The sequence below is a fragment of the Phocoena phocoena genome, chromosome 15, assembly GCF_963924675.1.
Source record: "Phocoena phocoena chromosome 15, mPhoPho1.1, whole genome shotgun sequence".
Taxonomy (NCBI): Eukaryota; Metazoa; Chordata; class Mammalia; order Artiodactyla; family Phocoenidae; genus Phocoena; species Phocoena phocoena.
Genome location: NC_089233.1, coordinates 14,604,615 through 14,624,372, shown reverse-complemented (window position 1 = coordinate 14,624,372; position 19,758 = coordinate 14,604,615). Strand labels below are relative to the sequence as shown.

At 38.6% G+C, this 19,758-nt stretch overlaps 1 protein-coding gene across 1 annotated transcript in view; it reads left to right on the top strand.

The window, feature by feature from the left end:
• TPST1 (tyrosylprotein sulfotransferase 1) overlaps nt 1–19,758 on the top strand; it is a 119,720-nt gene that overhangs the window by 42,636 nt on the left and 57,326 nt on the right. The window contains exon 3 of the mRNA XM_065892688.1: nt 17,910–18,108. Within this exon, the coding sequence (XP_065748760.1) occupies nt 17,910–18,108 (199 nt within the window). The remainder of the gene's footprint in view (nt 1–17,909; nt 18,109–19,758) is intronic.

Genomic DNA, 19,758 nt, shown 5'->3' with positions numbered 1-19,758 from the left:
ATGAGTGCAAAACACCTGGCACGGTACCTAGCATGGTACCAAGTGCGCCATAGGCTTTTGTTATCACACATTCTCCATAAGCTTGTTTACGGTAGAGATAGTCTTAACTCATGAATGTTTGTTTAACTAATGAAACAAAATGGGCACCTGATTTTAACAGCTCTACTAGGGAAACTGACATGGCAGTTTGGGAATTTCAGCCTTACAGTAGCAATATTTGAAACTACCTGATGATGATACCTGGTCTGTCATTATTTTTGTCGTGTTTTTCCCATTTTTGTTTGTTTAGTTAGCCTATTTGTGAACTTTACATAAATGAGATCATAGTCTGTGTTTTCTTCTGTCCATTTTTTTTTTTTTTACTTAACATTATCTTGAGATTTATATTTTTGAGGTGTATAGCTATTTTCAATTTGTTTTTATTGCCACAATACTGATATAATAATAATAAATATAATTATTTATACATTTATACTGTTGATGAACATTTGGGTCATTTTCGGTTTCGAGCTATATACATTTTTTAAGGTGTCCTCTTCAAGAGTTTCTCTAAGATACACACTTAAGCATAGGATTGCTGGGTCATGGAGGATATGCATATTCACCTTCACTAGGTAATGCCAAGTTGTTTTCCAAAGAGTTTGCAGTAGCTTACACTGCTACTATCAATATAAAAATCCCCAGGAATCCATAACCTCACCAGCCTGGCTTTTTTTTTTTTAAAACCTTCTTATTTAGTTTAACTGTATAGTACAGCCTGCCTTGTTAATTTTTCTAACTGGGTAAGAGTAAATGGTAATTTCAATTTGTAATTCTCTGTTAATGAATTTGAGCACCGTATATTTTCATTGGCTATATATAGTTCTCTTTTGTGAAAGGCCTGTTCATGACTTTTGCCCATATTTCTGATGGGTAAGGTTTGTCCTTTTCTTTTTGATATCCTTTATCTGATAGATATATTACAGATTGCTTCTCTCAGTAGCTTGTCTTTTAACTTTCTTTATAATCTGTTTTGATGAATATAGATTTTCAAGTTGTTGCATTTATCAGTCTTTTCCCTTACGATTTTTTTTGTTTTGTTTTATCTTAATCTTTATATGACATTGATTTTTGAACATGATAAACTGTGAAATACAAGTAGTCTTGAGATATAATTGTTCATAAAATTCATGTAACAAATCAGAAACCCAAATTAATATATTCAAATATGGAAAAATTTTTAACAATATTACTTTTTAAATTTATTTTTGGCTGCACTGGGTCTTCATTGTTGCACATGGGCTTTTCTCTGGTTGCAGCGAACGGGGGCTACTCTTCGTTGTGGTGTGCGGGCTTCTCATTGCGGTGGCTTCTCTTGTTGTGGAGCACAGGCTCTAGGCGTGAGGGCTTCGAGGGCTTCAGTAGTTGTGGCTCACGGGCCCTAGAGCGCAGGCTTAGTAGTTGTGGCACACAGGCTTAGTTGCTCTGCGGCATGTGGAATCTTCACGGACCAGGGCTTGAACCTGTGTGCCCTGCAATGGCAGGCGGATTCTTAACCACTGCGCCACAAGGGAAGTCCTGGAAATTGTTAAATAGTAAAATTAGCAATGTTGCCTAATATTCTTTTTCTGTTCCAGGATCCCTCCAGGATTCCATATGACATTGAGTCATCATATCTCCTTAGGTTTCTCCTAGCTATGACAGTTTCTCAGACTTTCGGTATTTTTGATGACCTAGATATTCTTTTATTTTTTAAATTTTTAAATTAAATTTTATTTTTTTATACAGCAGGTTCTTATTAGTCATCATTTTTATGCACATCGGTGTATACATGTCAATCCCAATCGCCCAATTCATCATACCACCATCCCCACCCCCCAACGGCTTTCCCCCGTTGGTGTCCATATATTTCTTCTCTACATTTGTGTCTCAACTTCTGCCCTGCAAACCGGTTCATCTGTACCATTTTTCTAGGTTCCACATGCATGCATTAATATACGATATTTGTTTTTCTCTTTCTGACTTACTTCACTCTGTATGACAGTCTCTAGATCCAGCCACGTCTCAAAAAATGACCCAATTTCGTTCCTTTTTATGGCTGAGTAATATTCCATTGTATATATGTACCACATCTTCTTTATCCATTTGTCTGTCGATGGGCACTTAGGTTGCTTCCGTGACCTGGCTGTTGTAAATAGTGCTGCAATGAACATTGGAGTGCATGTGTCTTTTTGAATTATGGTTTTCTCTGGGTATAGGCCCAGTAGTGGGATTGCTGGATCATACGGTAATTCTACTTTTAGTTTGTTGTTTGTAGATTTTCTGATGATGCCCATTCTAACTGGTAATACCTCATTGTAGTTTTTTTTTTTTTTTTTTTTTTCGGTACGCGGGCCTCTCACTGTTGTGGACTCTCCCGTTGCGGAGCACAGACTACAGACGTGCAGGCTCAGCAGCCATGGCTCACAGGCCCAGTTGCTCCGCAGCATGTGGGATCTTCCCGGACTGGGGCATGAACCTGTGTCCCCTGCATCGGCAGGCAGACTCTGAACCACTGCGCCACCAGGGAAGCCTTCATTGTAGTTTTGATTTGCATTTCTCTAATAATTAGTGGTGTTGAGCAGCTTTTCATGTGCTTCTTGGCCATCTGCATGTCTTCTTTGGAGAAATGTCTGTTTAGGTCTTCTGCCCATTTTTGGATTGGGTTGGTTGTTTTTTTAATATTGAGCTGCATGAGCTGTTTATATATTTTGGAGATTAATCCTTTGTTGATTCGTTTGCAAATATTTTCTCCCATTCTGAGGGTTGTCTTTATGTCTTGTTTATGGTTTCCTTTGCTGTGCAAAAGCTTTTAAGTTTCATTAGGTCCCATTTGTTTATTATTGTTTTTATTTCCATTACTCTAGGAGGTGGATCAAAAGAGATTTTGCTGTGATTTATGTCAAAGAGTGTTCTTCCTATGTTTTCCTCTAAGAGTTTTATAGTGTCCAGTCTTACATTTAGGTCTCTAATCCATTTTGAGTTTATTTTTGTGTATGGTGTTAGAGAGTGTTCTAATTTCATTCTTTTACATGTAGCTGTCCAGTTTTCCCAGCACCACTTATTGAAGAGACTGTCTTTTCTTCATTGTATATCCTTGCCTCCTTTGTCATCGATTAGTTGACCATAGGTGCGTGGGTTTATCTCTGGGCTTTCTATCCTGTTCCATTGATCTATGTTTCTGGTTTTGTGCCAGTACCAGATTGTCTTGATTACTGTCGCTTTATAGTATAGTATGAAGTCAGGGAGTCTGATTCCTCCAGCTCCGTTTTTTTCCCTCAAGACTGCTTTGGCTATTTGGGGCCTTTTGTGTCTCCATACAAATTTTATGAGTTTTTGTTCTAGTTCTGTAAAAAATGCCATTGGTAATTTGATAGGGATTGCATTGAATCTGCAGATTGCTTTGGGTAGTATAGTCATTTTCACAATATTGATTCTTCCAATCCAAGAACATGGTATATATCTGTTTGTATCATCTTTAATTTCTTTCATCAGTGTCTTACAATTTTCTGCATACAGGTCTTTTGTAGGTAGGTTTATTCCTAGGTATTTTATTCTTTTTGTTGCAATGGTAAATGGCAGTGTTTCCTTAATTTCTCTTTCAGATTTTTCATCATTAGTGTATAGGAATGCCAGAGATTTCTGTGCATTAATTTTGTGTCCTGCAACTTTACCAAATTCATTGATTAGCTCTAGTACTGTTCCAGTGTCATCTTTAGGATTCTCTATGTATGGTATCATGTCATCTGCAAACAGTGACAGTTTTACTTCTTCTTTTCCAATTTGTATTCCTTTTATTTCTTTTCTTCTCTGACTGCCGTGGCTAGGACTTCCAAAACTAAGTTGAATAATAGTGGTGAGAGTGGACATCCTTGTCTTGTTCCTGATCTTAGAGGAAATGCTTTCAGTTTTTCACCATTGAGAATGATGTTTGCTGTGGGTTTGTCGTATATGGCCTTTATTATGTTGAGGTAGGTTCCGTCTGTGCCCACTTTCTGGAGAGTTTTTATCATAAATGGGTGTTGAATTTTGTCAAAAGCTTTTTCTGCATCTCTTGAGATGATCATATGGTTTTTATTCTTCAGTTTGTTAATATGGTGTATCACATTGATTGATTTGCGTATACTGAAGAATCCTTGCATCCCTGGGATGAATCCCACTTGATCATGGTATATGATCCTTATAATGTGTTTTTGGATTCTGTTTGCTAGTATTTTGTTGAGGATTTTTGCATCTATATTCATCAGTGATATAGGTCTGTAATTTTCTTTTTTTGTAGTATCTTTGTCTGGTTTTGGTCTCAGGGTGATGGTGGCCTCATAGAATGAGTTTGGGAGTGTTCCTTCCTCTGCAGTTTTTTGGAAGAGTTTGAGAAGGATGGGTGTTAGCTCTTCTCTAAATGTTTGATAGAATTCACCTGTGAAGCCTTCTGGTCCTGGACTTTTGTTTGTTGGAAGATTTTAAATCACAGCTTCAATTTCATTACTTGTGATTGGTCTGTTCATATTTTTATTTCTTTCTGATTCAGTCTTGGAAGGTTATACCTTTCCAAGAATTTGTCCATTTCTTCCAGGTTGTACATTTTGCTGACGTAGAGTTGCTTGTACTAGTCTATTAGGATGCTTTGTATTTCTGCGGTGTCTGTTGTAACTTCTCCTGTTTCATTTCTAATTTTATTGATTTGAGTCCTCTCCCTCTTTTTCTTGATGAGTCTGTCTAATGGTTTATCAGTTTTGTTTATCTTCTCAAAGAACCAGCTCCTAGTTTTATTGATCTTTGCTATTGTTTTCTTTGTTTCTATTTCATTTATTTATGCTCTGATCTTTATGATTTCTTTCCTTTTGCTCACTTTGCGTTTTGTTTGTTCTTCTTTCTCTAGTTCCTTTAGGTGTAAGGTTAGATTGTTTATTTGAGATTTTTCTTGTTTCTTGAGGTAGGCTTGTATAGCTATAATACAAGCCTATAATCCCATAGGTTTTGGATCGTCGTGTTTTCATTGTCATTTTTCTCTAGGTATTTTTTGATTTCCTCTTTGGTTTCTTCAGTGATCTCTTGGTTATTTAGTAATGTAGTGTTTAGCCTCCATGTGTTTGTGTTTTTTACGTTTTTTTCCCTGTAATTCATTTCTAATCTCATAGCGTTGTGGTCAGAAAAGATGTTTGATATGATTTCAATTTTCTTAAATTTACTGAGGCTTGATTTGTGACCCAAGATGTGATCTATCCTGTAGAATGTTCTGTGTGCACTTGAGAAGAAAGTGTAATCTGCTGCTTTTGGTTGGATTGTCCTATCAATATCAATTAAATCTATCTGGTCTGTTGTGTCATTTAAAGCTTCTGTTTTCTTATTTATTTTCATTTTGGATGATCTATCCGTTGGTATAAGTGAGGTGTTAAAGTCCCCCACTATTATTGTGTTACTGTTGATTTCCTCTTTTACAGCTGTTAGCTGTTGCCTTATGTATTAAGGTGCTCCTATGTTGGGTGCATATATATTTATAATTGTTATATCTTCTTCTTGGATTGATCCCTTGATCAATATGTAGTGTCCTTCCTTGTCTCTTGTAGCACTCTTTATTTTAAAGTCTGTTTTATCTGATACGAGTATTGCTACTCCAGCTTTCTTTTGATTTCCATTTGCATGGAATATCTTTTTCCATCCCCTCACTTTCAGCCTGTATGTGTCCCTAGGTCTGAAGTGGGTCTCTTGTAGACAGCATATATATGGGTCTTGTTTTTGTATCCATTCAGCGAGCCTGTGTCTTTTGGTTGGAGCATTTAATCCATTCATTTTTCAGGTAATTATTGATATGTATGTTCCTATTACCATTTTCTTAATTGTTTTGGGTTTGTTTTTGTAGGTCCTTTTCTTCTCTTGTGTTTCCCACTTAGAGAAGTTCCTTTAGCATTTGTTGTAGAACTGGTTTGGTGGTGCTGAATTCTCTTAGCTTTTCCTTGTCTGTAAGGCTTTTGATTTCTCCATCAAATCTGAGTGACATCCTTGTTGGTTAGAGTAATCTTGGTTGTAGGTTCTTCCCTTTCATCACTTTAAGTATATCATGCCACTCCCTTCTGGCTTGTAGAGTGTCTGCTGAGAAATCAGCTGTTAACCTTATGGGGTTCCCTTGTATGTTATTTGTCATTTTTCCCTTGTTGCTTTCAATAATGTTTCTTTGTCTTTAATTTTTGCCAGTTTGATCACTGTGTGTCTCAGCGTGTTTCTCTTTGGGTTTATCCTGTATGGGACTCTCTGCGCTTCCTGGACTTGGGTGGCTATTTCCTTTTCCACGTTAGGGAAGTTTCCGACTATAATCTCTTCACATGTTTTCTCGGGTCCTTTTTCTCTCTCTTCCCCTTCTGGGACCCCTGTAATGCGAATGTTGTTGCGTTTAATGTTGTCCCAGAGATATCTTAGGCTGTCTTCATTTCTTTTCATTCTTTTTTCTTTATTCTGTTCCGTGGCAGTGAATTCCACCCTCTGTCTTATCCGTTTTTGGTTGGAATGTCCTTATTCGTTCTTCTGCCTCAGTTATTCTGCTATTGATTCCTTCTAGTGTAGTTTTCATTTCAGTTATTGTATCGTTCATCTGTTTGTTTGTTCTTTAATCCTTCAAGGTCTTTGTTAAACATTTCTTGCATCTTCTCGATCTTTGCCTCCATTCTTTTCCGAGGTCCTGGATCATCTTCACTATCATTATTCTGAATTCTTTTTCTGGAAGGTTGCCTATCTGCACTTCTTTTAGTTGTTTGTCTGGGGTTTTATCTTGTTCCTTCATCTGGTATATAGCCCTCTGCCTTGCCCTCTGCTTTTTCCTCTTGTCTATATTTCTGTGAGTGTGTTTTTTGTTCCATAGGCTGCAGGATTGTAGTTCTTTTTGCTTCTGCTGTCTGCCCTCTGGTGGATGAGGCTATCTAAGAGGCTTGTGTAAGTTTCCTGATGGGAGGGACTGGTGGTGGGTAGAGCTGGGTGTTGCTCTGGTGGGCAGAGCTCAGTAAAACTTTAATCCACTTGACTGCTGATGGGTGGGGCTGTGTTCCTTCCTTGTTGGTTGTTTGGCCTGAGGCAGCCCAACACTGGAGCCTACCTGGGCTCTTTGGTGGGGCTAATGACAGACTCTGGGAGGGCTCACGCCAAGGCGTAGTTCCCAGAACTTCTGCTGCCAGTGTCCGTGTCCCCACGGTGAGCCACAGCCATCCCCTGCCTCTGCAGGAGACCCTCCAACACTAGCAGGTAGGTGTGGTTCAGTCTCCCCCGGGGTCACTGCTCCTTCCCCTGGGTCCCGATGCGCACACTACTTTGTGTGTGCCCTCCAAGAGTGGGGTCTCTGTTTCCCCCAGTCCTGTCAAAGTCCTGCAATCAAATCCCACTAGGCTTCAAAGTCTGATTCTCTAGGAATTCCTCCTCCCGTTGCTGGATCCCTAGGTTGGGAAGCCTGATGTGGGGCTCGGAACCTTCACTCCAGCAGGTGGACTTCTGTGGTATAAGTGTTCTCCAGTCTGTGAGTCACCCACCCAGCGGTTATAGGATTTGATTTTACTGTGATTGTGCCCCTCCTTATGTCTCTTTGTAGCTTCTCCTTTGTCTTTGGATGTGGGGTATCTTTTTTGGTGAGTTCCAGTGTCTTCTTGTCAATGATTGTCCAGCAGCTAGTTGTGATTCTGGTGTTCTCACAAGAGGGAGTGAGAGCATGTCCTTCTACTCCGCCATCTTGGTTCAGCCTCTCCCTTATGGTTTGAACTTTGTGTTTTGTAAAGAACTCTTTCCTTACCCTACGGTCAAAAATAGTCTCCCATATTTTTTCCTAAAACTTGAAATATTTTCTTTTCATGTTAATCAATCTGGAATTTATTAATCATTATGAAATTTATTTTTTGTGTGTGAGGGTACAGATCCATCTTTAATTTTTTTCCATATGGATGTCTGGTTCCCCAGAGCTGTTTATGTAATAGTCTCTTTTTCCCTAGCCGGCTGTAGTACCTGCTAGGTTAAATATTAAGTTTCCATATATGCATTTTTCTGTTAGTGAAATATAACATAGTTATACTCTATTTTAATTACTATAGTTTTATGAAATGTTTTAATATCCCGTAGGGCAAGCCTCGTGCTTAGTTCTTCTCTAGGAATGTCTTGGCTATTTTTAGCCCTTTATTCCTCAGTTTTCTATTTAAGCTTGATTTATTAATGATTAAATTTACATCGAATTGGTAGGTAATTTTGAGAAGGATAGCTATCATTATATCAATATTAAGCCTTCCGATCCATAACACAGTATGCTTCTCCATTTATTTAGGTCTTCAGCATCTTTTGATGATATTTTATTATGTTCTTCATAAAAGTCTTATACTTTTGATTAATTTTTGAGTACCTTTTTGCTGTTAATGTGAATAATGTGGTTTTTTTCAAATAATTTTTTGTTTGTTTTTGGCTATACTGCACAGCTGTGGGATCTTAGTTCCCCCACCAGGGATTGAACCCGGCCCCCCACAGTGAAAGCTCCAAGTCCTAACCACTGGACTGCCAGGGAATTCCCCTATATAATTTGTGGTTTTTGAAGTTTCTGTTAGTTGCTCTTGTATCAAAATACAAATGACTTTTGTATATATTTATGTCCTGCAGCTTTCCTAATGTTTTGTGGTTTTGTTTAGGCTAGGACTTATAATAACAAGCAACCTTGTTTTAAAGCAGTGGTGCTCAACTGGGGCCAGTTTGCTCTCCTGGGGGACATTTTGCAATGTCTGGAAATATTTTTGGTTGTCACAATGGTGGGGTGGTTGCACTGCTGGCATTTAATAGGTAGAGACCAGGGATGTTGCTAAACATCCTACAATGCACAAGACAAGCCCCACAACAAGGAATTTATCCAATTAAAATGTAAATAGTGCCAAGGCTGAGAAACCTTAAGATAAGTTTTTTCTTTATTGTGAAAATTTTCAAGTACAAAAATATTCAAAAGAATAGTATATGTATGACCACCAACAATGATCAATATAGGCCAACAGTGTTTCATTTAACTTTCTCCCTTCCCCTACTCTTGAATTATTTTAACGCAAATCCAGGACATTATATCATTCCATCTTTTTTTTTTTTTTTTTTTTGGCCTTGCCGCACGGCTTGCGGGATCTTAGTTCCTCAACCAGGGATTGAACCTGGGCCATTGGCAGTGGGACCACAGAGTCCTAACCACAGGACCGCCAGGGTATTCCCCATTCCATCTTTTAAAAAAATAACTAAATGAATCATTTATTTCATTAAAAGTAGACATTAACAGTTTTAAATCAGACATTTACAAAAAAAATTCTGATTGTAATCTACATTAAAATTAGCTCCTGCGAAAACATATTCAGTGAGTAAGATAGTTAAGATTTTGGTTTCTTACTGAGATAGTCCTGGGTTTGAATCCCAGCTCTGCCTCTTATAAGCAGTATGAGCCTATATAAGTCACTCTGTCACTGAGTCTTGGCTTATTTCTCATTTAAAAGGCTGCATTTAAGAAAAAATCTGGAGCCATTCTTAGAAAGGATACAGATGAAGAAGTACGTAGGGCAAGGTCTGGAAGGGTCCCAAGACAGAAGCTTCTGGCCCCATGAAACAAGGGTGCTCCATCCTCCTGACATGTGGATATGTTCACCAACCTGGAAGCTCCTCAAAATGTAGTGACTTTAGTGTTTGCTTAAAATAGCAAACATGTATTTTGTCATAGTTTCGGTGGGTTGGGATTATGGGCTTGTTTTAGCTGAGTCTCCAGGCTGCAATCAAGGCTTAACTGATAGGGGACTGTTTCCCAGCTCATGTGGTTTTGGGCAGGATTCAGTTCCTCATGGGTGTTGGATGGAGGACCTCACTTCCTTGCCATGAAGCTTTCTCTGTATGGTTAGTCACAACACAGCAGCTGACCTAATCAGAGCAAGCAAATGAGAAGAGCCAGGGAAAGTGAGCAAGACGGAATTCACATCTTCTTAACCTAATCTTCAGGTGACATCCTATCACTTCTGCCATATTCATTAGAAGCAAATCCCTAGGTCTAGCTACAGTCAAGGGGAGGAGATTACATAAAGGAATACAGGAGTTGGGAATCTTGGGTACCATTTTATTTTTTAATTTATTTATTATTATTTTTAATATTTTATTTATTTACTTATTTGGTTGCGCTAGGTCTTAGTTGTGTTTTTCTAGTTCCTTAGTTGTGGCCGGTGGGCTCCTTAGTTGCAGCTCGCCAGCTCCTTAGTTGTGGCATGTGAACTCTTAGTTGTGGCATGCATGTGGGATCTAGTTCCCTGACCAGGGATCGAACCTGGGCCCCCTGCATTGGGAGCGTGGAGTCTTAACCACTCTGCCACCAGGGAAGTCCCTCTTGGTACCATTTTAGAAGCAGCCAATCAGTCTGTTCTCAGGCTGCCAATGACTCATATGCAAAATACATTTCCCCCCTCCCCATGTCCCAAAATTCTCATCCTATTACAAGCTCAAAGTCCTTCTTCATCTTGCTATCTAAATCAGGTCTAGCTGTGGATGGAGCTTCTAGGTGTAGTTCCTTAAATATAGGTCCTTGAATAGAAAAGATATATAGCACTAAGGATACAAGTTATGTCCCCACCCCACCCCCAGTGCCAGTATACAGTGATGGAACAGGCATAGGACAATAGACATTTAAAATGAAGGCAAATAGGGGGAAGAAAAAGGTGTCATTGGTTCATATCAATTCTGAAATCCATCTGGGAAAATATTAGACATTCTTTGAGCAGGTCTCAGTCAGATGTAAGTAATTTAGGAATTATTTTCCATGTCTCTCAGCTCTGCCCTTTGGGCTCTTGAGTGATCCTTCCTTTTTCATGAAAGATGGCATATATTTTGTAGCTATGTGGTTTTATCTGTCTAATTCCTGCCAGAAGAATTTTGGGAATCCAGTGTGTCTTTCCATTTTATACTGTTTCTGTCCCTTTCAGTCCAAGTTGGCAATGTTGCTGCTGATAAACTTCTCAGAAACGTTGTGGGTCCTCTGTAAATCTCACTGGGGTTCATTCCATTCGGATAATAATTTTACCCACAAATCTCTTTGAGATAAACCGTTCTTTGCTTTGGGCTTCTGCTGAGATGGCTAAGGGACAATGTGCTTAAGCTTCCTAGAGGCCTTATTGTTAAATTGAGAGGATCTGTGAGGCACACCCTTAATTTGTTTAAAGGACTCTGTGTGACTGAATTATTGGGAGCCATTTAGGAGCAACCTACCACAGAGGTTAATTTATCTAATTGAAGTAGTTATATGACTTTTTTTCCTCCTTTTAAACTACTAATGTAAGTTACATTAATAGATTTTGTAATGTTGATTTAATCTTGAATTTCTGGAAAAACTCCAACTTAGTGGAGCACTAATTATCATCTGATAATTAGTGCTGGATTTGATATGCTAACTTTTGGTTTAGGATTTTTATATATATTTCATGAGTGATACCTGTAATTTTTATTATTCCTATACTCTATGTCTGGTTTTGATAGGGATAGAGTAGGATAGTTACACAGGTAGTTTTAGAAATCCCACGAGGGAATTATAGATAGAGAGGGAGCCTTAGGGAACTTCGGGAGACCACTGTAAGTTTTTGTCTTGTTTTATTTTTGAGACCACTGTAAGTTAATGGTTGAGTCCAGCAAGGTAATGAATGTCCTTAGGACCAAGGACAGGAGTGTAAGGGAAAGATGACATTCCAAAGTAGAAGACCCTCATTATACTGAAATCTGTGATGATTTAACATATTTTAGTATATGTTACCACACTTCTGCTGATTTGAATAAACACCATGATAGTCCTAGTTTGACCTTATAGGGTCAAACGCTCTCTTGCCTGATGAGAAGGAGGAGCTAATGATGGAAGCCTAACCTCTACTCAAAGAATGAGGAAGAAGGTGGTCCTCTCCCCCTCCCCACTTTCCTTTGACTATAAAAATGTAGCCCGCTTAATTCTTGGGGCAGAGCCCCCTTGTCTGCCTGCTTGTATCCCTCTCAAGTGTCCTAAATTAATAAAGCTACTCCTTGCCTATCACTTTGCCTCTTGCTGAATTCCTTCTGTGCTGAGACATAAAGAACCTGAGCCTCAGTAAGTCCTGACACCAGGTTAGTGATTCTAATTAAAAGACCGTGGCTTCAAGTCCCAACCTGGGTTTTGGCTGGGTTCAAGTCCCAGCCTGTGGGTTCAAGTCCCAGTCTGAGGTATGCAGTTTCAGTTTTGTTGCACAGTTATGCTGGCCTTATAAATTACTTAGAGAGTGTTCCCTCCTGTTCTGTGCATCTTTTGATTGTCTTTTCCCTCAATATTGGATCACATTTTCTTGGTTCTCTGTATCTGAGTATTTTTGGAGTTATGTTTTGAGTCTCTGAGTCCTGCTAGAATCCTCTGGTGAATGAAGATTTTTTTTTGTGGTGGGTAATCAAGCTGGTTAGTTTCTAAACCACAAGTTTGTGTCTCCTTCTGTGAACAGTGTTTCCAGTATCAGTTTAGTTTTCAGACTTTGCTATGTTGCTTTGGGTTTTTCTCATTCATAAATCATTTATGAGTTTGGAGTGTTGGTGGCAGTTTATTTCATAGTTTAATTCTCAAAGCCTTTGCTGTGCTTCCTTCAGTCTCTCCCAGGTGTGAGTTGGAAGTTGTGCTGATTCATATGCAAAATTATGGGAAATGTTCTCTGGCTCTTTCTCTTCTTTTTATTTCAGTTTATTTTTTTCTTTTTAACAAAGTTCACTTTTTTTTAACATCTTTATTGGAGTATAATTGCTTTACAGTGGTGTGTTAGTTTCTGCTTTATAACAAAGTGAATCAGTTATACATATACATATGTCCCCATATCCCCTCCCTCTTGCGTCTCCCTCCCTCCTACCCTCTCTATCCCACCCCTCTAGGTGGTCATAAAGCACCGAGCTGATCTCCCTGTGCTATGAGGCTGCTTCCCACTAGCTATCTGTTTTACGTTTGGTAGTGTATATATGTCCATGCCACTCTCTCACTTTGTCACAGCTTACCCTTCCCCCTCCCCATATCCTCAAGTCCATTCTCTAGTAGGCCTGTGTCTTTATTCCCATCTTGTCGGGCTCTCTCTTTCCCTTGATTTCTACCTAACACTCCCTGGCTCCCAGAGGCTACATTTCTTGTTATTCTGGCCAGAAATATGGCTTTCACTCAGCGTTTTTAGCTGCCTGCACCATCACTATGCATTTCTGTGTGCTGGGTGCCACGATTAGGGCAAAGAGGTAAGAGAAAACTGTCAAAAATAATGAGGATGTTTCTTATAATACTCTTTAGACTCCAGTGGTCCCTTTTCCCAAGTATATTTTGCCTAAAAGATGGGGTTTTGTTCAGTTTTTGCTGCTTACATTTGTGCATAGTATAGGATTTTTATTTTATTCTAAGATTTATTTGAAAAAGTCTTTAATTTTTGGAAGATTATTTTTGTTCTATTCAGTCTGGGTTGGCAGTAATTTTCTCTTGGTACTTTGAAGGTATTATTCCATTGTCCACTAGTTGTAGTTGTTGAGAAATCTGCAGTCAGTCTAATTTTCAGTCCCTTTTCTATATGCCATTTAACGTTCATCTTTTGTGTTCTGTGTTTTTACTTTAAGAATCCCTGCTTCCACTGTAGGGGGCGCAGGTTCAATCCCTGGTCCAGGAACTAAGATCCCACATGCTGTGTAGCCAAAAAGAAAAGACCCTTTTTGGGACTTCCCTGGTGGTCCAGTGGTTAAGGCTCTGTGCTCCCAGTGCAGGGGGCATGGGTTCAATCCCTGGTTGGAGAACTAAGATCCTGCATGCTGCATGGCATGGCCAAAGAAACAAACAAACAAAAAAACCACTTTGTGACATAGAAATTTGAATTCCATATGATTTTCATGTGTTTAAAATATTATTCTTTTGATTTTTTAAAAAAAAACATTTAAAAATGTAAAGCCATTCTTAGCTTGAAGGCCAGACAAAAACAGGCAGTAGGACTGGATTTGGCCTGTGACCCATAGATTACTAATCTTTACCTTAGCTACTTGGTAACTTACGCTGACTCATGTCAGACCCTAGGAGAGGAATGACCTAGTTCTGTCATCTGCCTTGCCATAATATGGTTTCTAACCTCTGTCATCACATTTATCATGCTGCATATTAATCATGTGTATGCTTATCTCTCTTATTGGACTCTGAGCTTCTTGAGAGGAAGGCCATGACCTAGTCATGTCATCTTTGCATACTTAGTATCTAACACTTGACCTGACCCATAGTGGGTGTTCAAAAAATATTTAGTATGAATTTTATGCTCAATCAATATAAAATGCCATTACTGCTGCCTTAAAGAGAAACACTTGAGTGATACGCAGTATACCTTCCCAAGTTCTTCCCTCTAAGGAGTCCATGGCAACTGCATTTGCTACTAGTGAATCTTGTGACTCAGTGGTTACATTAAAAAAAGCCTTTTCATTTTAGAATTCTCTTTCAGAGAAGAGATGGTTGGACTTTATCTTTAAATCAATCATCATGATAAATAATGGCTTTCATTTTTCTTCTGAACCGGTGCTATATTCTGGATGCAAAAATAATACTAGCTATTGTTTACTGAGCACATACTACATTTCAGTCTCTTAGTCAACTCTAATTTTCCTTTAGACTTTTGGTAACTTTCTTACTACTATCAATTTACCTCTTTTCCTTTGTTCCCTACATCTGGAACAAAACTAAGCAACAATACTTATGCTTTTCCTCCATGCTATTGTAATGAATGAAAACACGGTCCATTCAGTTCTTCAAGTCAAATACGAATTCATCTAGACTCCTTTCTCTCCTCCCCATATCTAATTGACCACTAAGTCTGATCAATTAAAAACAAATCTATGGGGTCTTCCCTGGTGGCATAGTGGTTAAGAATCCACCTGCCAGTGCAGAGGACACGGGTTCAAGCCCTGGTCCAGGAAGATCCCACATGCCGCAGAGCAACTAAGCCCGTGTGCCACAACTACTGAGCCTGCTTGCCTAGAGCCCGTGCTCCACGACAAGAGAAGCCACTGCAAAGAGAATCCCGTGTACCACAATGAAGAGTAGCCCCTGCTCACCACAACTACTAGAGAAAGCCCACGAAAATCCAATGTAGCCAAAAATAAATAAATTTATTGAAAAAAAACCAAATCGATGGAGGTTTTTTTCTTTCCATCTCTATGTCATTTGCTGTAGTTGGAGCTTTAATCATTTCTCAATTCTTTCAATATATAGTTGAACGTCTTTACTGGTTTTTCTGACCCCGGTTACCCCATCCTTCAATCTACTCTTCCCATAGTTTTCAACATTGAATGCAGATAAGAACAATCTAGTCTTGTCAGTCCTGTGATTAAAACCCTTCTATCATTACCAACTTCCCAGTCACGACATTTGAGACCCTATGTGTGACTTCAGTGCTTAACACAGATGTTTCAGAATTCAAAATTTTTGGATTCTAGAAAGGTCATATGATGTACATAACACATATTATATAACATCCTCTGTTTGTTCTGGGTCAACACACTATAATCAAGGACATCAGTATTTCTGCATTAAAGAGTATGATTGTTTATGCCAAGAAGAATAAAGACTTTAAATAGATTCCTATCAGTTCAGGTTATGTTTTGCTGCCACATGAGTTACAGGAAAATGTTTAGTTTTTGGATTTCAGAATCTGGGACAAGAGATCGTGACCCTATAGATATCCAGTGGTCTGCTGGAGCTGGATTGTGCCAGCTACAGTGAACCCATTTTTGTGCATCTCTTCTCAACTCTGTGGTCAATGACACCATGTTGGTAGCTTGAAATCATCCATGGTGGGAGTATTTACACCATTGGTCATCAGTAAATGCTACAAATTATGACCTTTCCCTTCTCAGAGATCAGGTTGTAAAGTGTTACTGGCACAGCCCTGTATATACCTATTACATGTGTAGTATGTTATCACTGTGGCAAAACCACTTAGTCTATGCAGTATAGAACAAGAGGCCAAAGTTTTCAGGGAAGCGTAGAATGTAAAAATCAAGATGTGATTTGACGTCAATAGGACGGCGGTAAGAGAAACTGGATAAAACAGGTGCTTTGGAGTCAGACAGGTTCAGTAGGTTCAAATTCTAACTCCGTTATTTCCAGACTGTGTGACTTTGGATAAATCACTTATGGGTCTCAGTTAACACAGTTGAAAAATAGGGACTGATAATATTTCTCTTAAGGTTGTTTCAAGGATTAAAGTAGATATCATATGCAAAATACCTGACATAGAATGAACAGAAGTTATTTTTTGTTTACTGTAAAGCATTTTTTTCTTGAGATGTTTATCTCTGCAGATGTGACTCCCGTTCTCTAATGTTCCTAGTGTACCCACAGTAAATATCACACAGTTCAGCACTTGGATGTTCTCTAGTTATTTCTTTTTTTTTTTTTATAAAGTATGTTTGGTTATATACTAGATATTTTTATTTTCTTTTTATTTATTTACTTGGCTATGTCAGGTCTTAGATGTAGTACATGGGATCTTTCGTTGCAATGTGTGGGCTCCTCTCTAGTTGTGGCACATGGGCTCCAGAGCGCATGGGCTCAGTAGTTGCGGTGCATGGGCTTAGTTGCTTCGCGGCATGTGGGATCTTCCCAGACCAGGGATCGAGCCCGTGTTCCCTGCATTGACAGGCGGATTCTTAACCACTGCGCCACCAGGGAAGTCCTCTCTTGTGTATTTTTTAAGGAGTGGAGCCCCTTTGAGGGATTCTTCATCAGATAATGGTTATCTGCAGCGAGATATCTGCAACTTAAAGAAAAAGATCTTTTTAACCTTTTATTAGAATACTGTGTTTGAATGACTTCTAATGTATTATGGTATAAAACTCTTAGGTACTTTTGTTTGAATGTCATTTGGCCAAAATCTGCTAGTTCAGATCCAATTTCAATCTAGATGTCATTTTAGATTATATTTTACCCTAAGATTATGAGTTATTTAGTCAAATATAGTGTCACTATAAGCTTAAAGTAAATTTCTAGGTCAAGAGGTAGAACACATTTATTTTGTAATATCGAAAGTCATAAATAGCACTCCTTTTTCTTCCTTAGAAAGTAGGGTTCTTTAGGAAATCAACAGAAAAATAGGACAAATGAATATTTTGCAGTCGTAGTGGATTATGGTTGACTATTTTCCCCCCAATATTTTATTATGAAAAATTTCAAACATATAAAGAACTGAAAGAATTATACCCACTAGCTACAATTAACACTTTGCTGTATTTGCTTTATCACATAATCTGTCCATCTTTATGTTCCTCTAGTCATCATTCATCAAGCCATCTTATTTACTTGTGGTTTTTATTTTTATGTATTTCAAGTAAGTTGACCAGCTGTTTTTCTAAGCAGTCTTATCTTTGTTATGTTTTTCTGAATGTTTTAATTAAAATGTCAGTATATTCTGTGCAGATGTTTTCACCTGACCGTTTTTCCTATTTCTAGGAATCTGAGGTTGCCAATAATTGCTGTCAGATTGAGAACATTAAAAAAAAAAGTCTAGTAAGTAATGTCAAGCCTGAAAAATGCACTCTTTCTCAATAGCTTTTATAATCTGGAGACTTGTAATTTTTAAAGTCATCAAAAATAATTTCCAGGGGCTTCCCTGGTGGCGCAGTGGTTGAGAGTCTGCCTGCCAATGCAAGGGACACGGGTTTGTGCCGCGGTCTGGGAAGATCCCACATGCCGTGGAGCGTCTAGGCCCGTGAGCCATGGCCGCTAAGCCTGCGCGTCCGGAGCCTGTGCTCCGCAACGGGAGAGGCCACAACAGTGAGGGGCCCGCGTACCGCAAAAAAAAAAAAAAAAAATTTCCGGTACTGTTTTCAGTATTCTAAATACATGTTTATTCACATTATATTGTTTTCAGAGTGGAGAGATCTACAGACCAAGTCATCAAGCCAGTCAATGTGGGAGCTCTATCAAAATGGGTTGGGAAGATACCTCCAGATGTTTTACAAGACATGGCAGTGATTGCACCCATGCTTGCCAAACTTGGATATGACCCGTATGCCAATCCACCTAACTATGGAAAACCTGATCCCAAAATCCTTGAAAACACTAGAAGGGTAAGTGAGATTTTTAAAGTGAATTGAGAAAACTGGATATGGAATTTGGGTCCTAAAAAGTTTTTTCTTATTTTGTTCCTTGCTTTTTTATGATCAGAAAATTATTTTAAATTAGAAAAATCCTATTTGTAAAATGCTTTATTATCAGAAATCTTCCGCTGCATTTTAAGGATAACTGTGGCTCTTTCCAGGGACTATGGGGACAATTCTTTAATCTCTTTTTCCCAATTTCTAAGAATGGTGCTTACTGTTGGGGAGATTTATTCTCATAGCTGATTATCATAAATTTGCATAAACACCAGAATTATTAGTGACCTCACTTACTTCTAGTTTCTTTTTACTTTGAATCTAATGGCTACTTTACTTTTAAACCTTTGTGTAGATGAGGCATGATTTCTTGATACTTGAAAACTAAACATTGGCTACATGAGAAGAATTATTACATAGGTACAATAACAACCCTCTGATTGAGAGAAAGTTACTATTAAAGTGTAGTTACAACTACTTCTTTTATAAGTTATGCTCACATCTTTATAATCTTATTTGAGAAAAGCTGAAAACTTAAAAAATGTGAATATATACCTTACCTGTATAATCTATTTCAAATCATACCTTAATGTATTTTTTTATTGTGGTAAAATTTAAATAACAAAATTTACCATTTTAACAATTTATAAGTGTATAGTCCAGTACATTTGTATTGTTGTAGAACTGTCACCACCATCCATCTCCAGGACTTTTTTCATCTTTCCAAGCTGAAACTACATAATCATTACCCATTCCCCCTTCCTCTAGCCCCTGGCAACCACAGTTCTACTTTCTGTCTATAGATGTGGTATTTTTTGAAACTACAGTTTAAATAAGACAACCGTGTTAGCGTAAGTTCACTGTTAGGCTGTTGGATTTCAAGATTAAAATTCCTTGCCTTTCTCTGGTGTTTTTTTTTTTTTTTTTTTAAATGGTACGTGGGCCTCTCACTGTCGTGACCTCTCCCTTTGTGGAGCACAGGCTCCGGACTCACAGGTTCAGCGGCCATGGCTCACTGGCCCAGCCACTCCACGGCATGTGGGATCTTCCCAGACTGGGCACGAACCCGCGTCCCCTGCATTGGCAGGCGGACTCTCAACTACTGTGCCACCAGGGAAGCCCTGGTATTTTTTTTTTTATGTCAGTTTCCTCTCCTCCCCACAACCTTATAATATATCATCTCTTTATTCTGTTCTTCTGTTGATACCTTTAATCGAAAAACAAACTTATATTTCATGAGGCTGATTTCCATCTGGATTTTTTACACTTAGATATTACTTTTGTTTTCTTTTTTCAAGTCATTGATGGCTATATACAAAGAGCTATTTTCTTATAAACCATCATATATGAAGGCAGATTTTTTTTTTATTTTTAAAATAATCTTTATCCTTTTTATATTTTTCATACATACTAGCATTATTATAAAACTATAAACTTAGGGGCTTCCCTGGTGGTGCAGTGGTTGAGAGTCTGCCTGCCGATGCAGGGGACACGGGTTCATGCCCCAGTCCGGGAAGATCCCACATGCCACGGAGCGGCTGGGCCCATGAGCCATGGCCGCTGAGCCTGCACGTCCGGAGCCTGTGCTCCGCAACGGGAGAGGCCACAACAGTGAGAGGCCCG